Below are 20,730 nucleotides of genomic sequence, written 5' to 3' on the forward strand. Positions count from 1 at the left end.
GGAACATAAAAGGTCGTTAACCGGTGGATTGCCTTCTAATCTTTCGCTACATTGCCGAGATTGTAACTGCACGCCAGAGTTAGATGAATTCGCGATATTGTACAGGCATAAGAATGAAGATACGCGTCTTATGGTAGAGGCATGGCATATCTATAATGGTGGAAGTGCGTGCATGAGTCAGCCTTCATTACTTTACATAAGGAAGAGATTAAGTGCCTTAACAGTTATCTCTCACGTAGACCGGCACGTGTACACGTGGTGTTACCATTCCTGAGCATGCGCAGATGAGTTTTGTGTCTTCTTTCTTTTTTTCGCCTCAGTGCTCCCTTCAGTTGATAGTCGGCGTTCGTGTTGTCCACTTCTCTACTCTTGTGTCCTGTCTGCACGCCTCACTTCTATTTGCATAAGGGACGCCAAAGACTTGAAAAATTATAGACCGATCAGTTTACTGTCCGTTGCCTACAAAGTATTTACTAAGGTAATTGCAAATAGAATCAGGAACACTTTAGACTTCCGTCAACCAAAGGACCAGGCAGGATTCCGTAAAGGCTACTCAACAATAGACCATATTCACGCTATCAATCAGGTGATAGAAGAATGTGTGGAATATAACCAACCTTTATATATAGCTTTCATTGATTACGAGAAAGCGTTTGATTCAGTCGAAACCTCAGCAGTCATGGAGGCATTGCGGAATCAGGGTGTAGACGAGCCATATGTAAAAATACTGAAAGATATTTATAGCGGCTCCACAACCACCGTAGTCCTCCATAAAGAAAGCAACAAAATCTCAATAAAGAAAGGCGTCAGGCAGGGAGATACGATCTCTCCGATGCTTTTCACAGCGTGTTTGCAGGAGGTATTCAGAGACCTGGATTGGGAAGAATTGGGGATAAGAGTTAATGGAGAATACCTTAGTAACTTGCGATTCGCTGATATTGCCTTTGCTTAGTAACTCAGGGGACCAACTGCAATGCATGCTCACTGACCTGGAGATGCAAAGCCGAAGGGTGGGTCTGAAAATTAATCTGCAGAAAACTAAAGTAATGTTTAACAGTCTCGGAAGGGAACAACAGTTTACAATAGGTAGTGAGGCACTGGAAGTGGTAAGGGAATACATCTACTTAGGACAGGTAGTGACTGCGGATCCGGATCATGAGAGTGAAATAATCAGAAGAATAAGAATGGGCTGGGGTGTGTTTGGCAGGCATTCTCAGATCATGAACAGCAGGTTGCCATTATCCCTCAAGAGAAAAGTTTATAACAGCTGTGTGTTACCAGTACTCACGTACAGGGCAGAAACCTGGAGGCTTACGAAAAGGGTTCTACTTAAAAATTGAGGACGACGCAACGAGCTATGGAAAGAAGACTGATAGGTGTAACGTTAAGGGATAAGAAAAGAGCAGATTGGGTGAGGAAACAAATGCGAGTTAATGATATTTTAGTTGAAATCAAGAAAAAGAAATGGGGGCATGGGCAGGACAGGTAATGAGGAGGGAAGATAACCGATGGTCATTAAGAGTTACGGAATGGATTCCAAGGGAAGGAAAGCGTAGCAGAGGGCGGCAGAAAGTTAGGTGGGCAGATGAGATTAAGAAGTTTGCAGGGACAACATGGCCACAATTAGTACATGTCCAGGGTAGTTGGAGAAGTATGGGAGAAGCCTTTGCCCTGCAGTGGGCATAACCAGGCTGATGATGATGATGATGATGATGATGATGATGTTGCTTGAGGAATATACATGAGGAATCTTTATGGCAAACTGAGACAGTCTGCTCGACCCAAATTTTTTAGTGAAATATGCCTGCAGCTAGAAAGAAGTCGAAGCGTCAATCATTAGTAGTATGGAACATATTGATGATATCGAAATTCCCCGGTGGAGCTTTAGAAATCAACTGAAAGTATATGCAAGGCTTGTGGTGCTTTCTCTATATATGTTTGCGATTGGATTGGAGCAAACTCTATTTAGCCTGCAGTTGGGCAAGGTTCTCTTTTATGTACCGACGAAGCGAATAGTTATCCATTTGTATAATTAAACGCTGGATCGAGACATGGTGAAACAGAAGGTGCTTGAATTTTCGTTTTCTAGGCAATCTAAGCTGCACTGTAGTAGCTCGAGAATACTTTAGCCATTCCATTTGGCGCTGTAAAAAGAAGCTTTATGGTTTCAATTCGAAGCTGTAGTGAACCGATGGGTTTCGCGAACATAGCGTGCCTCGCCATACCGACAGTCGGTTGCTACCGTTACGTGATCAGGGGTGTGCCATATTGTCGATAAAGGCTACTGAGGGCCACTATGAAACATTTCATCACTTGCAATTGATTGGCTCTCGATCTTAACAACAAAACTTTTCTCTCGGGTGATTGCTACTATGGTGTTTGTGAATTAACTATGTAAATACTCTACATGACGTGCCGTCGTGTTAGCAGCCATAAGCAATTCGTTTTTTGGAGGCCTGTTTCAGAGGGGGATGAATGTAGCAGCAAACTTTTTCATAAGAAATGCGCGCCTAACTATATTTTTACGCATTAATGAATGACCATATTTGAATAGAACAACACACCAAAGTAATAAGAATCATGGTGACGGCTTCGCTGGGCAAAGTCTTTCTAACGTGGATAACATGCTGACGCCAATTACCAAGATTTTTCTTCCATCTAAAATGCAATGTTTCTCATAGCTAAATACTAAGGGAATGCTAGCTGTTTAGAGAGGCATCATACACAACTTCACGTGTTGAATTTGAAGACATTCCTTTTACGCAAGGTTTATGGACAGACACGGCTCATATAGCCATTGCAATGCCAGTAGACTCCTTCGACGCTACGTAGCTTGCGATATCCAGGCCGCAAATTTTATTGGCTCATGCGCTTTAGGAGAAGGAACTGTGGTTCAGTCATGGCAGCAGAAAGAAGCCGACATATCGTTCAATAAGCACGGCTCGAGCCACCCACACCCCAAGCATACATGAAGGGAACGAGCGCGCGCGGCAGCCGAGCCAGCCGAGCGAGCGGCGTCCTGGCCGTGACGTCACTCGCGAGAGGGCGCCACTCCTAATTCTCGCCACTAATAGTGGCAGCTGCAAACGTCTGATATTTTCACTACGTAGTTGCAACAAATGCTCAGTGTTCGAATTTGAAACAATGCATACACACACTGACTAATAACACAGGCCAGAATCGCTCAATAAAATGAATGCATTATAACTGCCTTAAAAGACTAGTGTGCAGCCAAGGTGCTTTCTCTTACAAGATAACATTTTAACAGGCTTGAGTTAAACAGACAATCTCTCTCTCTCTCTCTCTCTCTCTCAAATATTATGAATTCCTTTTTCCTCTTGCAAATCAGGCCTTGACACATGTAAGATTCTTTCCAAATACTTTAAATACAATATATTTCCTCTATGTCCTCTGTAAACAGTAATTCTAGAAAGCCATGCTTTTATTTTTCCATAGGCACAATACAAAGAGTTGCTTAATATGAACCAAATAACTTGTCTACTGGTTCACAAGAATCCTACAGTGCTACACCATCTTGCACCCTGCAACTACTGGTTAACTTTGCTTTAAATCACTGTGATGTTTTATGTAAAACGTGGCATAATGAAAAGCAAAATGAAGGAAAAACAAGAAGCACTGGTTATACAGGTTTGTGTGTGCAGAGTGCAGCATGGCAGGAACTGTGAAATATCAAAGCCCACACATATTCATGCATGTTAATGCTAACAACATGCTAACAAAAGTATGTTCAGAAGCTTGAGGGTTGTGAGACAGTTCTTGGCAAATGCAGAGCAGATGTCCTCCTTTGTAACAGAAGAGCAGTTGGTGCAGTAAAGGCAACCAACAATAATTGAACTTAAGGTTTAAGTAGGCTGCATGGCAATCTCGTAATTTTTCTCACAAATTCTTTTTCTCTATATTCTCTCCATTTCTCTCCATATCGTTATTTATAATTGATACGATCGCAATTTCTCCCCTTCTCTGCATGCTGGCCTGCTATCACTCGAGCAGTTGGCACATAGGCGCACGTGCGAAAGGATCATAATGTTGCACAAAATTGTACATGCTTCTGTCATTGTCAACGTACCTGTGACACTTGTTGGCTCCTCGGCACGTGTAACGCGAAGAGCTAATCCCTTGAATATTGTTCCCTTTCGAGCTCACTTAGATAGCTTCAAATTTTCTTTCTTGCCATTTACCATTGAATTGTGGAGCATGCTTCATACTAATCTCCGAGAATTGCCACACGAGCGTTTTGTAGACGAAGTTCATTTACATGTGACATGTTGATTGTATGTTAATGTTGACGTAATTAACCACTCTTGCTATGTCTCAAATTTGAGACAGCAGTATTTGTAAATAAATAAATAATAAATATCATTTATTACATTTAGCTAATTGGGCATTTTCGGTACAAAAATGCTCAGTCAGCCTGCATCTCGTAAACAGTAAATGTGCTTCCTGATTTCCATGTTCTCCCCGTATCCCATCTTCCCTGGAACTACATTCGAGTCATAACATGCACCTGCTAACAATGATGCTAGAAATCGGCAGGTAACACACTCCCAATGTTGTCATCCTCACGTCACAAGCCACACCGACTTTTATAGAACAGCCATCAGTGCAGTCCACAAATGTTTGCCAGACACTACAATGATGACATTGAAGACTGGCATGACAAGCGAGTTTTCTATCAGGAAGGGCTAAATTACTCAAATTCATGCTCTGCCTGCCAATGCCTGCCAAAGCCACAGTAATGACATTCTTGACCGGTATGGATTCAAGTAACAGCTGCATCAGACTAAGTGCAGCTGCTGAACATACAAGGTTCCCAAAAAGAAGGTGAAGGAATGCATACAACAATCCAGTAAATTCTACACATTAGACATTGCATATCTGCTGGCTCTTTGACAACAGGGACGCAACGACATGATGGTGAATGTGATCGACCATATTTTAGATCACATTTAGTATGCTATCTTTGCAATACACTCGTAGTACATTACATTACCACCACTGTCAGTGCCTTGTAAACTCCAGTCCATTCATCTAGCTCAAGCTCATCGCAACACTTGTGTTTATGGAGACACCTAAGATTTGTTTTCATATAGTATAAGTCATCATACAAGAGCCTGACAGGCAAGATACAATGGGACCATTGGTAGCCTGTTGCTCCCAGGTGGCACCGAATCATCAAGATTTGGTGTTGATGGCCTGTAGCTACAGGTTGTAGGCTACATGGTTACCTGCCCTACTTAGTCCACTGTAGCTACAGTACAAAGACTGCACACATTTTGACTCGCACCAAGTTTCGCCACTTCCACGGAGAGAAAAGTTAGCATGGCCATTGTGTGTATGTGTGCTTCACTGCTTTCACATTTTCATTTCCCTCATATTCTGTTGCTCAGGAATTTTTGGGACAGAAATATTGGTTGGTCTCAATGTCACAATATTCCCACAAAGCCCGAACACCATTCCACATCAAGAAAAATTAGAACTTGTTCACCTTTATTTCTGAAAATAGAGAATAGATTTGTACAATAAAAAAAAAATGTTATTTGAGATAGATGATAACTGTTATAGCAATTAAATTTCTGAACTGTCCACAACTGAAACTTTATTCCAGCATATCAATAATGTTACTGTAGGCTTCACATTGAAGTTTCCCACACTTAAATCATTTCGAGCTATCAAACTTGGCATATAAAGATATATTCATGTAAATTCCTTTGTAAATTAATTACTCTCCCACTCCTAGTCTACTATGCAGTACCTGTTTACTTTTTATGTGTGCTGGTATTTTAGGCACTTTTATTCGGCTGAGCTTTTGATAAGCTGCACAGTTGTCCAGCATCTCTTGATTATCTTAAGTCTGCCATAAATGCAGGAACATTATACTAACAAAACAATTTTCTGGCAATCTAGCTTTGTAAGCCATTAATTTCCTTCAGCGATTAACAATGCATAACTGCTTAAAACACCGCCATCCAACTCGTCCAATAACTTGGTAGCAATCAACCTACAAGGTCCATCCTGCATTAGGAAGGTGAGCTCCCTTTCTAGCTCTGCACGGCTCAATGTGCTACCCACATTATAGGCGATACTGGTAGCGGAGAGCTGGTACCATACTCTCACCATAGCTGCATAACTAAAATGAACCGGTTCTTCACCAATGCGAATAAACATCGGAGCACTCGAGATTTGAACATCCTTACAAACTCTGTTGCATTATTTCTGCGCATGTATCATGACTTCAACCAGCATTCCTGTATGTGGTTCCATAGGGAGCATAACTGAACACGTGTTTTTGATGCAAATAGTGTGCGTAGTTCAATTACCATTTAACCATGCCATGTTAACGGTACTATGTGATCTCCATAACTTGCACTGTATACTTGTGCTCACACGTTTACACACTGAAAAGCAGCAATAAATTCAACTATTTACCATGCATCAGAACTCACCGGTATTTGTGTTTCTGACAGTTCAAGCTTCTTATCATGTGGAAGGATGCATTGCAAAATAAGCGCACTCAGTTCTTTTTCCCCAATGACTTCGGCCAGAAACATTTGACGTAACGTGCAACACAGGACCACACAAGAGGAAGGCAGCAACCTGAGCTGCTCAAGCTGCCTCTCCATTTGTAGACAACCACAGAAGAGGCGCCAGCGCACAACCTCCAAGGATGGGTCTCCAGACCAAAGATGATAAAGGGATGGTACTTCACCTGGCAAGGAAAAATATTTTATCAGCAATGGCTCACCTTAACTACTATACTGACTGGATTATAATGTGAACTTCTTTCCTGTAATAAAGGATACACTGGCTTCATATAACAAAACTGACAATTTGCTACATTGGATGTTTAGTGCCCAATCCAGGAAGTATCAGTGCATGCCACTGGACAGAAGTGAAGCGAGTACAAAACCGCGGAGCCCATTTCTAGAGGCTCGTATATGCACCAGGAGGAGGGCTGCAGTTAGCATTGCATGCCAATACGTCGATACGGATCGAGTACAGCTTCAGGAGTTTGGGGTCCCCCATCTTTGTTCATTTGCCCGTGTTTGGACATGTCTGGTGATCCTATAACGGTAAGTTCTGTTTTTGAGTGAATCTCCCCAACACACGGGCAGCGCCACAATTTGTCTACAAGGTTGGAGGGGTTCTCAGTTTTTCTTGGAGATGCAGGAGAAAGGCACAGGGTACAACATTTCATTGCTCATGCTTAAATTACAGAATGCCATCACCACTTAACAAAATTATTGATATTTTTATAACCATGAATACCACCGCACAAACTAAATCCCCCTCAGTGGAGCAGGATTGTTCACTTCAGAATACAGACAAACAAATGGACAACATAAACACATTGCAGCTTGAGATTGATGTTTATGGTTGAGCATAAACACCATGAAATTGATATTAAGAACCAAGCATTCCCATGAGTGGCATGTAAATGGCACCAAACTGAAACAACTCCATTTTCACTTTCATTTCCACTGCCCCACTTGTGTCAACCTTCCTTTCTTCAATTCCTGCCAGTTTTATATTATGCAGTTTCTTACTGCGAAACAAGAACACTAAGCAAATACATAATTTTATTTTCAGCAATAAAACGGGTCACGCACAGCCTCTCCAATCACAAAATGTAGAAGCCTGTTGTACAAATATTGACATTGACAAATAGACTCCTTTGTGCAAACCGGCAATAGTATTTGGTTGAGTTTAAGTTTTTTTACAACTTGAAAAAGCTATGCCCTTTTCTTGCGTATGTGATACCTCTTTTGGCTGGTGCTTCACTTTGCTTCTTTGGACAATATGTGATAACCCAGACAAGGCAACTGAGGCCACCAATTTTCATTAGCAGCAGTCAATTTTCATGTCCACTGCAGGATGAAGGCCTCTCCCAGCAATCTCCCAATTGCCCCTGCCTTGCGCTAGCTGATCCCAACTTGCGCCTGCAAATTTCCCCAACTTCATCACCCTATCCAATTTTCTGCCGTCCTCGACTGCACTGCCCTTCTCTTGGCACCCATTCTGTAACTCTAATAGTCTACCGGTTATCCATCCTACACATTACATGGCCTGCCCAGCTTAATTTTAATATCGCTATTAAAATATAAATTTTTATATCGCTATCACAGCGAATTATAATATCGGTTATCCCATTTTGCTCTTTGATCCTTCACATCTTAACATCTCTTAACATCATGCCTAACATTTTTCGTTCAATCGTACTTTGTGCTGTCCCTTAACTTGTTCTCGAGCTTCTTTGTCAACCTCCAAGTTGATTATGTGTGGTGTTTTATGGTGCAAGGGCCAGGTTTGGCCAAAGAGCACCATTACAAGTGGTGTCAATCTCCAAGTTTCTGCCACATATGTTAGCACCAGTAGAATGCAGTGATTGTACACCTTTCTTTTCAATGATAGTGGTAAGCTCCCAGTCAGGATCTGGCAATGCCTGCCGTATGCACTCCAACCAATTTTTATTCTTTTGTAGATTTCCTTCTCATGATCAGGGTCCCTCCCCTGCGAGTAATTGGCCTAGATAAACATACTCCTTCACAGACTCTAGAGGCTGACTGGCGATCCTTAACTCTTGTTCCCTTGCCAGGCCATTCAACATTACCTGTCTTCTGCACATTAATCTTCAACCCCACTCTTACTTATTTAAGGTCCTCAATAACTTGTTGCAATTCATTCCAGTGTTGCCGAACAGGACAATGTCATCTGCACACTGAAAGTTGAGATATTTGCTGTTCATCCTCACTTCTATGCCTTCCCAGTCTAATAGCTTGAATACTTCTAAGCATGCAATGACTAGCATTGGAGAGATTGTGTCTCCTTGTCTCACCCCTTTCTTTATAGGTATCTTCCTACTTTTGGAGAATTAAGGTGGCTGTGGAATCTTTGTAGGCATTTCCCAAGATATTCATGTATGCCTCCTGTACTCCTTGATTACACAATGGCCATGACTGCTGGTATCTCTACTGAATCAAGAGCCTTTTCATAATATGTGAAGCCATATATCGAGAGATTGACTGTACTCAGCAGATTTCTCAACTGATTGATGACATGGATGTGATCCATTGGAGACAACCCCTTCCTGAAGCCAGCCTGTTCTTTTGGTTGATTTCCCCGATTCTATTGAAAGTTACCTTGAATATTTTATACAATACTGAAAGTAAGCTAATGGGTCTATAAATTTTCAAGTCTTTATTGTCTCCCTTTTTGTGTATCAATATAATGTTGGCATTCTCTTAGTTCTATCGTAAACTTGAAGTCGTGAGGCATTGTGTATAAAGGGCCGCAAGCTCTTCAAGCATAATACCTCCTCCATCTTTGATTAAATGGCCTGCTATTCCATCTTCTCTTGCCATTTTTGCCCAGGGCATCTCTTCCAAAGCCCTTCTAATCTTGTCATTAGTTTTAGAAGGAGCTTCTGTATCCTGTTCATTACTACTTTCAATGAAGGTGGGTTGTGTGGCTGCTCTGGGAACTGTACAGGTCAGTACAGAATTTTTTTTCTTTTACTATATCATCAACATTGATGATGACATCACCCTGCTTATCTTTCACTGCATACATCTTGCCCTGTCTTATGCAAAGTTTTCTCACCGATTTCATGCTGTGGCCATTTTTTTCACCTTCCTCAATCTTTCTGACGTCATAATTTTGAATATTATTTTCTTGTTAATCAGCTTTGACAGTTCAGAAAATTCTTTCCGATCTTTTAAGTTATACACTTTAATACTTTGTCATTCCTTTATTAGGTCCTTTGTTACCTGGGAGAGCTTAAATACTGGTTGCCTTAATCCCTTGTCTCCCACCCTAATTGCTGCTTGTTGCTACATTGCAAGGGATGGTGGCTGTGATGAATCAGGCAAGAATGGGGGGTTCGAGGGGTTTGAGCTCTTGCAATGTCAGCGTTGTGGTGGTTCAGAGCACTAAATATTCCAGGCATCTTCAGCCTGGGTCAGTTTTATAGAGTTACTGAAGTTAGTTACCAAGATGCGCTTTTATTACTGTACAGATTCATGTAAGGGCCATGCCCATGTAAGGCCCACACCCCCAACTTGGCAGCCCAAAATTTGGAGAAAAAAAAATTTCCAGTGGAGAATTTCAGTGTCCCAATGACAGGCGCACGCATCAGCAAATTTTTTCGCACTGCGTACTTCCGCATGCCGCTACTAGATGGCAAGAGCCAGGGTGTGCACAAGATTTGGGGTGTGCGCAAGTCGCTGGCTAGGCCAGCACCATTTTGACCAAAAGGTTCAGTCCCATGTAAGGGCCGCACCTTGTCACAATTGTAAAAAAAAAAGAAGAAAAAAAGGAAGCAAAAGAAAGAAAATGCGGCCTTCAAAGGAGTCTATACGGTAGTCCATTAAGGTTATTATATAGGACCATCGCCATGAACCTTTCGGTAGACGTGCGAATTGGGAGTCCCAAGGCCGCTTCGACTGCAGTGCACAGTAATATGTTAACCTGTTTCTCCAGTGTTTTCGTGAGGTTATGGTATGGAAGATGGTACATGATGCCGCTTACGATGCTGGCATTCGCTACACGTAATGCATCCTGCTCTTTTAGCCATTGTCTGCGGTTCATGATACACTGGATCATGTGTATATCTAGATGGGTTTGCCGTTTCAGGAGATGCACCATAGCCCACTTCAATTTAGTATGTATTATACAAATGATTGGGAGCTGCCCTAGGAGTTCCCAGTAAATCTACTATAGTGTTCTTCCTTACTGAAATTCTAAAATCAGACAGTTCTCATTACCACAGGTTTCACGTTCTGAAATTGTTTTCCTTAGAGAAATTGTTGAACTGTTCCTATGACTGTCCCCACAATTTATCCTGCACCACTGTCATTGAGGCCTATTAAATTCAACAGAAAGCGAAAGTTCAAAATAAAAATAAGCTGTCGCTACCTTCAATGAATAACTGCAACTAGGAGCAAATGAAGTGCTAGTTGTTAATGTCCTCACAATTAAGGCAGAAAGCTTAGTTGGTTGACTAGTGTGACATATTACAGGGCTAAAGACAGACATGCATCATGAAACACTCAACAGGAGTGCCCACTCTATTTTATACTGCATGTGTATATTTATTACTGTAAATTTGCCACACAAAGCTTTTTTTGAAGTTAAGCTTAATCCATGAAAAGTAGAGCAAGATTCACCAGGACAAGTAGAACTAATTATCTTTGCAAGCATTCAGGACAAGTAGAACACTATTCATTGCTGTAAGCATTATCAGAGCAGCCACCATAAATGTCCCACCTTGAAAAGGGAAAGGTGCACATCCCACAGTCTCATCTCTGATTCCCATGTTTTCAGGGTATGTAACATGTTCAGTGATAAACACAGACTCATCTCCACCAAAAAGGACCCAATAAATCCTGCGTCTGACAGGCCGAAAGCAGCTGTACGCTGGTACATAGTGTGTAGCTCTGGAAAACAGCAAAAAAAAAAAAAAAAAAAAAGTAGGATCACATGCATGATGCTGACACACATAACACGAGCAGTTTTACAATATCAGAAGATTTTTCAAGAACACACTGTTACATTTGATAACTATAATAAAATAGGGTACACCATCTACTGTAAAAACCCGCATCAAATACGAGGATTTTTTCCAGTTATTAGCGTCCTAAATTTCTGTCTTGTTACTATATCTGGATCCAAACTAAAATTTCAGCCAGAAATTGGGCTCCAAGTTTTGGTTTCGTTATTGATAGTGCGATTTCCACACAAATTCTCGCAGCCCACCATTGCATGGCCAAAAAATTTTCAGCAAGCCTTCTGCTAGCATGCATTCAAGTGTGTTTAATGCTATTGGCATGCAATAAATTGCAGACTGCATCGTAGCATTGTATCAAATGGCGCACATGTTATTTGGAATTTCACTTCATTTGAACAACTCCTTGGGCCCTTTAGAGTTTGAATTAATGAGGTCCTATTGTATCTTGTAAGATCACGGTACAAGTACATAAGCACCTCTCACTGTTAATGCACACTAAGCAAAATGATAATGTTGAGATGCATGCTGAGATTTCATGCTCAATGTTGTTCAGTTGCAGTCCCTAAACTATCCCCACAGCCCTTTTGGGCATTCTGGTTTGGTATGTAGCTTGCATTGCATGCACTAATCTGCATGTCTTTACTTCTATTGCTTTTGCAATAACATTCACAGGTTACAATACAGTTTGCATTACCATGCTGAGGATCTTACATTGGCTCCTCCATAGTTTCACCAAGGTAGATCTCTCGGCCATAAAGTACTTGGAGGACAGTTGGGAGAGTTGCAGCATGCTTGTACATGCTAACGACCAGAGACCAACTGGCTTGGTCAATGCCCAAGGGCACTTCCAAATTGCTGCCGTCTTCGCTCAAGTTATATGCGCGCACACCTTCCTTCAAGAGGTCCAAGTCAACATCTGTATGTCTGGCGACAGAACTGTCAGGAATCGCCCTCCAGTCTTTCTGGCGAATGACAGCAGCGATTCTCTGAAAGCACTTTGCGTGACCACCGTAATGATGCAGCCTGCAACCTGAAAGAACATACACCAAAAGCCTCTCATGCTCAAGTGAGACAGCAAAAGTGCATAGCTGCAAGCAGATGTTGTATGCAACAAGCAGATGCTGCAAGCAGAAAGCAGATGCACCTCACTGGCCATGAATAGCTGTTATGGTAGGCTTTGTGTTGATTTAATTCCCAACAACGGAGCTTTCACTCAAAGGAAATTCACCCAACAGAAAAGTACTGAGGGGACGGCTACAGTTTCTTGACAAGCTAGCATGTCAAAGGAAACACTACTCTCTCCACTGATTTTTGCGCATGAGCTGCCATTAGAACAGCTGCAAGATGTAGAAGGCCCACTCATCTAATGAAATGCATATATTTTAGACAGCATGTGTGTAATTCTCTTTTCTAATTCTTTCTCTCTCTCTCTCTACTTTTTTAGAATTCAAATTCTAGCAAGCATACAGCAGTCTTGAAGACAGCCATGCTGTACCGATTTTCAAGAAAAGTAACAAAGTTGCAATTTTTATCAGCAAGCCTGCACAAATTGCACATACTAGTTCAACGTTGACAGCATTTGTTGTAATCAGGTTATTAGGTTGTTTGCAATTACTAAAGACATTCTGATGTCATTTCAGCCTAGACTCAGAAAAATTGTGCTTTGTTTATGCTGTTAAACACATTCCACATTTTCTAACAATGCTAAATCATTCTGAGCAGACACATTGATCCAGAAAGACAACAAAAAGCTGGTACGATTCAGTTATTATTCATTTTCCACTAAATTTTTGTGATGCTAGAGCACTCTGGGCAAATAGATTCACTCCGTTTAGGCCTTCGTAAACCCTTTGGCTCGTGTCACATGGAGAACTACTCCATGAATTTGTATAAGCACACTGAATTGTTTGGTAACATTAAAGCGTACTTAAAATCAGGAATCAGTTAACTGTCATATGTGGTTGTAGTGTCCTTTCGTTTACATATATGACTTAACAGAAGCAGTGCCCAGCCCTGTGTTCACGAGACTTCTTGCAGGTAACTACACCATATTCAAGGAAACGCTGTGTAATGCAGATGACAATACTATATAACATGGATCACTGTTAAAAATTGAACAGGAATACATCTGTCTAGAAGATTTGTGAACTTTAGTAGGACGCCTTTTAGGCTATCTACTGCAAACTAGCGATCTTCAATTGTATCTTCATTGGAGCAGTGCAAGGAAAGACTCTATAAGTAGAGCAAATTGGTAGCAATTCATGTTACTGAAAAGCAGTTGTGCAAACACACACACAAGTAGGAACAAAAAGGCCAACACAAACACTGACATGAAACTGAAAGGTTGCACAATGGTGGAAAAGAAGGAAGACACAAAACCTATCCATGCATGCTTAAGGACAGGCAGCACCAACCTGTCAATCGTGGACTGGATGTGTGCAGACACTCACGATTCCTCTTTGTGCAAGATAAACAAGGACTGACTTATGCATGTGCTATTGCTATTAATGATATGCCATGCATCAACCATAATGTGCACTTCTTCATTCTTATGTCTGAACAGAATACTGTCTGCAAACTTAGAAGTACACTAGCAATTGTGACAGTGTAATGAAAGGTTAGACGGTGTTTCAGCAGTCATAGAATCTTTATGCTCAACTAACCTTTGATTGACACAATGCCCTCTCTAACCTACATAGAAGCGACTGAAGCTAAAGGTGACTTTATAAACTACACCCATTTGACATTCTGCGCACTTCTTGGCAAGCTCTACATAACAGCTGTCAAATTCTTGCAGTTAAACTGGTCTTTCTTTCTCTGCATGGTAGCAAAGAGCTAACAATGCTGGCCCTGTGTAGACACCATACTTTCGTAGGTCTATACGAAAGAGAGAGAATGAAACTAAATGGTATCTCTTTTGCTCAGGGTTCCCACCTGTGCCTTTTCAGCTGACACAGCCTGTTCCCTTATGTGCTGTTGGACCGCTAGTGAGATACAGTAATTTAAAGCCTAAGTAAAATGAGTGCCACAAAAGGGTGCATCACTGGGCTACTTGGTTTAACATGGTAATGAGGGTAAAAACAATGCATAAAACGACGACAACAGAAGAAACTTCATGGTGCGCATTCTCGTTTCTTCGGTCATCGCTTTACATTTATGCGCTGTTTCTACCCCAATTAAAATAAGTGACTTATTTTGCACACTCAGTTCTGGTAAAAGTGCAAAGCTACACTTTACTTTTGTGTCCTCATTACACGTGTTGCATGAAGTCATATATAAAATTTGCCATTTAGTTTTGTTGTTTTTTCTAGTTCTATAAAATTCATTGCAACATTTTTTGAATGCTACAGGGTACCCTTTCAAAACAAACTTGGTGCAGCTGTCATATTGCTTGTGATTGTTTTTCTCTGGTTCTCCTGCTATTGTGCTCGGGTGACATTGAGTCGAACCCGGGTCGTACAACTCACTCAGAGGCCCTCCTAGATATGGATAGCCTACCCGACGATCCATCTGATCAAATGAAGGTTATGTTTCAGCTCCTGAAAGAAGTACACTCTTGTACGCTGCTAAGCTCAAAAGGTCAGGCTGAAATAACTGCGGACATAAAAGTCATTAAAAATAGTCAAAAGAACACTGAATCGAAGTTAGCTGGCATGCACAAGTGGCTCGATGAACTCGAGGAAAATGCCACGAAATTTGACATTAGTGAAGAACTTTCATACTTAAAGAAATCGATAGATGAGCAACGTAATCGAAATGATTCTCTGCAGTCTCGTCTTGACGAAGCTGAAGATAGATTACGACACGAGAACTTAATATTTCGGGGTATATCAGATGCTAAAGAGTCTTGGGCAGATACCAAATCTAAAATCATTGACCGAGGTCGCCAACTCGTACTCTGGTGTTTTAATCCAGCATACACACCGCCTGGCTTTTTTTTTCATATGATAAGTGTTGTCCTGTCATAGTCAAACTTACCGACTCAAAAATGAAAGAAAAGATACTCTCCTTGAGTAATGAATTAAAGTCGAAAGGCATCATTATCAGTGAAGATTTCTTACCTGCAACATGCTTGGCTCGAAAAAGCTGTTTGAATTCGGTACCACCCACGCTGGCCCTCGCTCTTTTAAACTACGATACAACAAGCTATGCTTCAATAACCTTTGCTTTATGTACAACGCAATCACTGCACTGTCGACAAGGTTGTGACACGTGGCAAACATGGTGTGCAGGGGACAGTGACCGCTGACACTGTCATGGAATTGACACACATGGCAAAGCCAGTGGATTAAACACCGATACTACGTCGGAAGTTGTATCGTAGGGAATCGCGAGGGACAGTGGAAAGTTATCTCCTGTGTCTGTCCTTTTTACCAACGTCAGAAGCATTCTTAATAAACATGCTAACTTATCTCCCGCCATTGATACATGTACACCTCACATTGTTGCACTAACAGAAACCTAGCTCCTAATGCATGTGTCTGATTTAGAAATTTTTCACGACACTCATTGTTACTCGATGTATCGTTGCGATAGGACGGCAAGACGTGGCGGTGTTCTGCTTGCCATTTCAAAAGATATTCCTTCATGCATTCAAACCTGCAGAGAGTTGGAACTAGTTTTTGCTTCGGTAGTCATCAATCATCTGAAAATAATTATTGGTGTCCAGTACCGCCCTCCATCCTATTCGTCCACATTTACTAACAAACTCCATGATGCTATAAACTTGGTTCACACACGCTTTCCTTCACCACCACTTTTTATACTCAGAGACTTTAATGTTCCAACTATCTTGTGGACTGCTCAACCGCCTTATTCATCGCCGCCTTTGTCACAAGCTAAAGAATTCTTATACCTATATACATTGTTTTCGCTAACTCAGTAACGCAAGCCACTAGGACTGTAACAAGTACTGCAAGTACTTTAGATTTAATCCTAACCACTAATCCAGAGCTAGCTACAGATCTAACATATCTGCCAGGTATCAGTGAACATCATCTGCTCAATTTCGTCATTAATATGCCACGTCCTAAAGCGAATAAAATTTTTAAAAAAACATTTTAGATTACAAACGGGCTAACTTTGCCACTATAACTAATCAACTATCTGCATTTATTGGTCATTTTCTTGTTGATTACGATACTCGCTCTGTTGAAGAAAATTGGCACTGTTCAAAACGGAGGTACACCAACTATCAGACAAATATATTCCTAAGTGCGTCGTCACCTCTAACCCTCAAGCACCCTGGTACAATTCATACATCAGGTGACTATCTAACAAAAAGAAATGTTGCTTCCATCTTGCTAAACTTTCACCTTCTATTGAGCATTGGTCGACATACAAGACTGCTTCTTATACATACGTGAAAACCGTGAAACTTGCACGGAACAACTTCTTGTCTTCTACTTTACCATCTATTTTGAAAACAAATGTTAAGAAGTTCTGGAGCATTATACACCTTGCACACGACAGTTTAATTTCATTGCAAGATACCTCCAACAACATAATCCCAAATAATCTTTGTGCTACAGTACTGAATAGAACATTCATTGAAAGCTTTTCCTCAAGCGCGACAGTTGATCTTCCAGATATGCTACACCACGCATTTTCCATTATGTCACAAATAACTATTGATGCTCCTGGCGTTGCTAAATTAATTGAGTCTTTAAAACACAATTCATCTCCTGGGTCTTATGAAATTAGTTCTAAATTCCTAAAAAGTACTTGCGCTTATAGTTAAATTATACTAACAATTTTTTTAGCAGTGGCTCGATTCATCAAGCCTACTTAACAACTGGGAAATCGGGAAAGTGGTCCTACTTCACAATTCCGGTAATAAGCATTTGCCTCAAAATTATCTCCCCATTTCGCTCACTAGCACATGCTGCAAATTACTAAAACATAATTTTTAAGAACATCGTCACCTTTCTTGATGATAACTTTTTTTGCTTCTGCATGGTTTCCGTTAAACATATTCCTGCGAAATGCAGTTACTGTCATTCACCAATAAATTACATTGCATTCTTGACAGGTCATCTTGCGCCGATCGCATCTTTTTAGAGTACTCGAAAGCTTTTGATAAAGTGTGCCATCAATTCTTGCTTTATAAATTACGTCATCTTAATCTCGATCCACATGTCTTTAGATGGATTCAATCTTTCCTTCTTAACCACTGGCAGTTTGTTTTCACTAACTGCACAACCTCACCGCTTACTAACGTGCTATCTGGTGTACCACAAGGATCTGTCCTCGCACCACTCCTATTTTTAATTTATATTAATGACCTCCCATCCACCCTATCTTCTGCCATCCACCTTTTTACTGACAACTGTGTAATTTTACAAGAAATGTGTAACCTCAATGACATTAATACTCTCCGGACCGATCTTAATTTAGTCTCTAACTAGTGCGAAACGTGGAAAATGGAATTAAATATTAACAAATGTAAGTTTATGCGGGTTTCTTGCTGCTCTAACACTTCCCCTTCTTATTGTCTTAATGGCATTCCTCTTGATTCCGTCGCATCATATAAATATCTAGGCATACATATATCACGAAACTTAACATGGAATGCCCATACTGAATATGTTACTAATAACGCTAATCGCATATTAGGGTATTTACGTCATAACTTCTCTGCTGCTCTATCGTCCTTAAAACTCCTGCTTTATAAATCCCTAATATGACCTAAACTTGAATGTGCGTCATCTATATGGGAGCCTGCGCATGAAAATCTTGTATCTTCTCTCGAACTTATCCAAAATAACTCCGTTCGGTGCCTTTGTAGCAATTTGCTACGTTTGGGTGGACGTCTAATTTTTTCTTTATTAATTACTTCTCTCCACCTTGCGGGTTTCCGCAGAAATATTGCATCAAACTCTTGCCCTTGCTTCGAGTTGCTGATGAATTCGACTTCGTCCTGCCACCTGCTAGCTGCCTGGTTAGCTCAGATGGTATAGTGTCTGTTGTGGAAAGGCAGTGGTCCCGGGTTCGAGTCCTGGACCAGGAAAAATTTTTCTTCAACAGCGAGGCTTTTTTTTTCGAAGAATCCATATGGGTTTTCTTTGTAGCAATTTTCTACGCTTGGGTGGATGTCTCATTTTCCCTTTATTAACTACTTCTCTCCACCTTGCGGGTTTTCACAGAACTATTACGTCAAAGCTATCTTTAGTTTCTTATTGTGTGGATTTTGTCTGCCGCTGTAATGAAAAAAAGAAGTGGAATGGGGATGGGGAGCATGCAGAGAGGTTGGGGGAGGCCTGGCCCTTGCAGTCTTCTCATTGTGGCCAGTGCAATGTATTAACAGGGAAAGTTCACCGATGCCAGGTCCTATTTATGCATTTCTCTGTACACGCACAATGTAACAAGTAAAGACTTGTTCTATTTGTGTTCGAATACCAAATACGCTCACTCTTAGTCCCTCACAAGTGCAGCAATGTGGGCAGGCTCATAGAAATACATGGAGACGGATGAACAGCACAGAAAAGGATGTGAACTTCTGGAGGCAACATGAAATGAATGTAAGAAGTGCTGTTAGAACACAAAACAGAGCCCTTGGTACTGGAAGTTAAACTGACAAGTGCAGCGAGTCTGGCAGGTTGGTAGAATTGCCCAATGGGAGATGCAAGTAACTTGTAACATCTATTCATTTTCTTAATAACTGTGTAGTCACATTGCAGAACAGTGTTGTGACTATACTATACTACTTCTTAGAAACTGTAAGCTCAATGCAACAAATTATCCACCAAAAGAAGCTGGTGAAGGTTCAGCTGAAAAAAATATATTTACTGAAAAGATTAACAAATTTCTTTGTGGAAAATAAACCAAAAAAGCTGACCCCTAATCATGGGCCACGTTTCATCACGTTTTCAGAACACAAGATGATAGATGAATAAGTAACTATAGTTAACCTAAGTTACTCATTCAAAACTAATGGAGTAGTGCAGTTAATTGACCTATTAAACAGAAGAAGAGGTACATACCAACAGAGTCATGAAACGACATCAGATGTTCTTTGCTGACGGTGTCATTGCCTGCAAGGCAGGCAAACAGTGGGAGGAGCTCAGGACTAAGTTCCAGATGACAAGCAAGAGCCTTGGCATTGTAGGTACGTGTCTGCAATGTACTTATGTCTAAATACAATGTAGAAAGGTACAGAACGCTCATATTGAATATGACATAGTCTGTATCTTGGCCCAGCACAGCAAAGCATTCTGGATGCCTCTCAGCATAGCGAGCCACTTCCTTGTCACACTCTTCCATTGCATAAAACACCTGCAAAAAGAGTTTGAATAACTGTTGGTAAGCATATAATAGCACTCGCTAACATTAACGAGCTAAGCCAATACTTGACCAACATACTTTGCATGATGTAAGGTACTTGATCACAAAGCACAAGGTCTGTGCAGTTCCATTGGGACAGGAAAAGTCGTTCCTCTCATTTCCTGTCCAGCAACCATCTCGAAGTTTTTGAAATGTCTTCTTAATGTTGAGCAGGCGTTCACTTCGACGAGTTCGCCACACTTGCACTTTTGCACCACACACAATGCCATCAAAGAAAAATACCAAGTCAATGCCTCTCTCTTGAAATGATCTTACAAACTCCTGTTGGAAAATAAGAAAAAGATGTTAGAAAATACAACCTTGCAAATGTTTACAACTTGCACTAACAATAAACAGTTACGACGAGACACAAAAAGAAACTAAATACTTTATTGTCATTCATATCCACTTCGATCAATAACTAAAGAGACTATCAGGAAATAAAGTGACACAAAATGTCTGTAAATCTCTTTTGTCACTCATCACTGACAAGAGCATGCTGATAGCTCAGTTTCAGAGCACAGATGTTCTGCAGCCAGCTTGAAGAATACATGGCATATAAATGCTCAATACCCTGAGCTGGTATTGTTAACCTTTTATGAGTGAGTGTTGCCTACAGGCAAGAAACCAGAAAAAAACATTTTTCCTGCCAAATTTCAGCACTGGTGACGAAGTCTCTGGCGGAATGCCTTCGGCCAACACTGAATGGCAGGCAGCAAGCATCGTTTGTTGGTTTAAAGCAGGAACACAGGATCAGAAAGAAGTTTGGCATGCGACTGGCTTTCTTGTGAAAGCACGGTCAGAGACAGGGCGATGCAATATCTCTGGCTGCAGTGGTGCCACACAAGTGATGCAAAACAAATAAAATGTACGCCTATGGTTCA

General features: G+C 41.0%; 1 protein-coding gene across 2 annotated transcripts in view; it reads right to left on the minus strand.

Moving 5' to 3' along the window:
* The window catches only part of LOC142565748 (constitutive coactivator of peroxisome proliferator-activated receptor gamma-like), a 36,030-nt gene that overhangs the window by 9,097 nt on the left and 6,203 nt on the right, over nt 1-20,730 (minus strand). For both annotated transcript variants that reach the window (XM_075676286.1, XM_075676288.1), the window contains exons 3-7: nt 19,886-20,128; nt 19,507-19,798; nt 12,236-12,554; nt 11,284-11,453; nt 6,465-6,727 (exon numbers count right to left, since the gene is read on the minus strand). In XM_075676286.1, coding sequence (XP_075532401.1) covers nt 6,465-6,727; nt 11,284-11,453; nt 12,236-12,554; nt 19,507-19,798; nt 19,886-20,128 — 1,287 coding nt within the window. The remainder of the gene's footprint in view (nt 1-6,464; nt 6,728-11,283; nt 11,454-12,235; nt 12,555-19,506; nt 19,799-19,885; nt 20,129-20,730) is intronic.

This window comes from Dermacentor variabilis, chromosome 1, assembly GCF_050947875.1.
Source record: "Dermacentor variabilis isolate Ectoservices chromosome 1, ASM5094787v1, whole genome shotgun sequence".
NCBI classification, from domain to species: Eukaryota; Metazoa; Arthropoda; class Arachnida; order Ixodida; family Ixodidae; genus Dermacentor; species Dermacentor variabilis.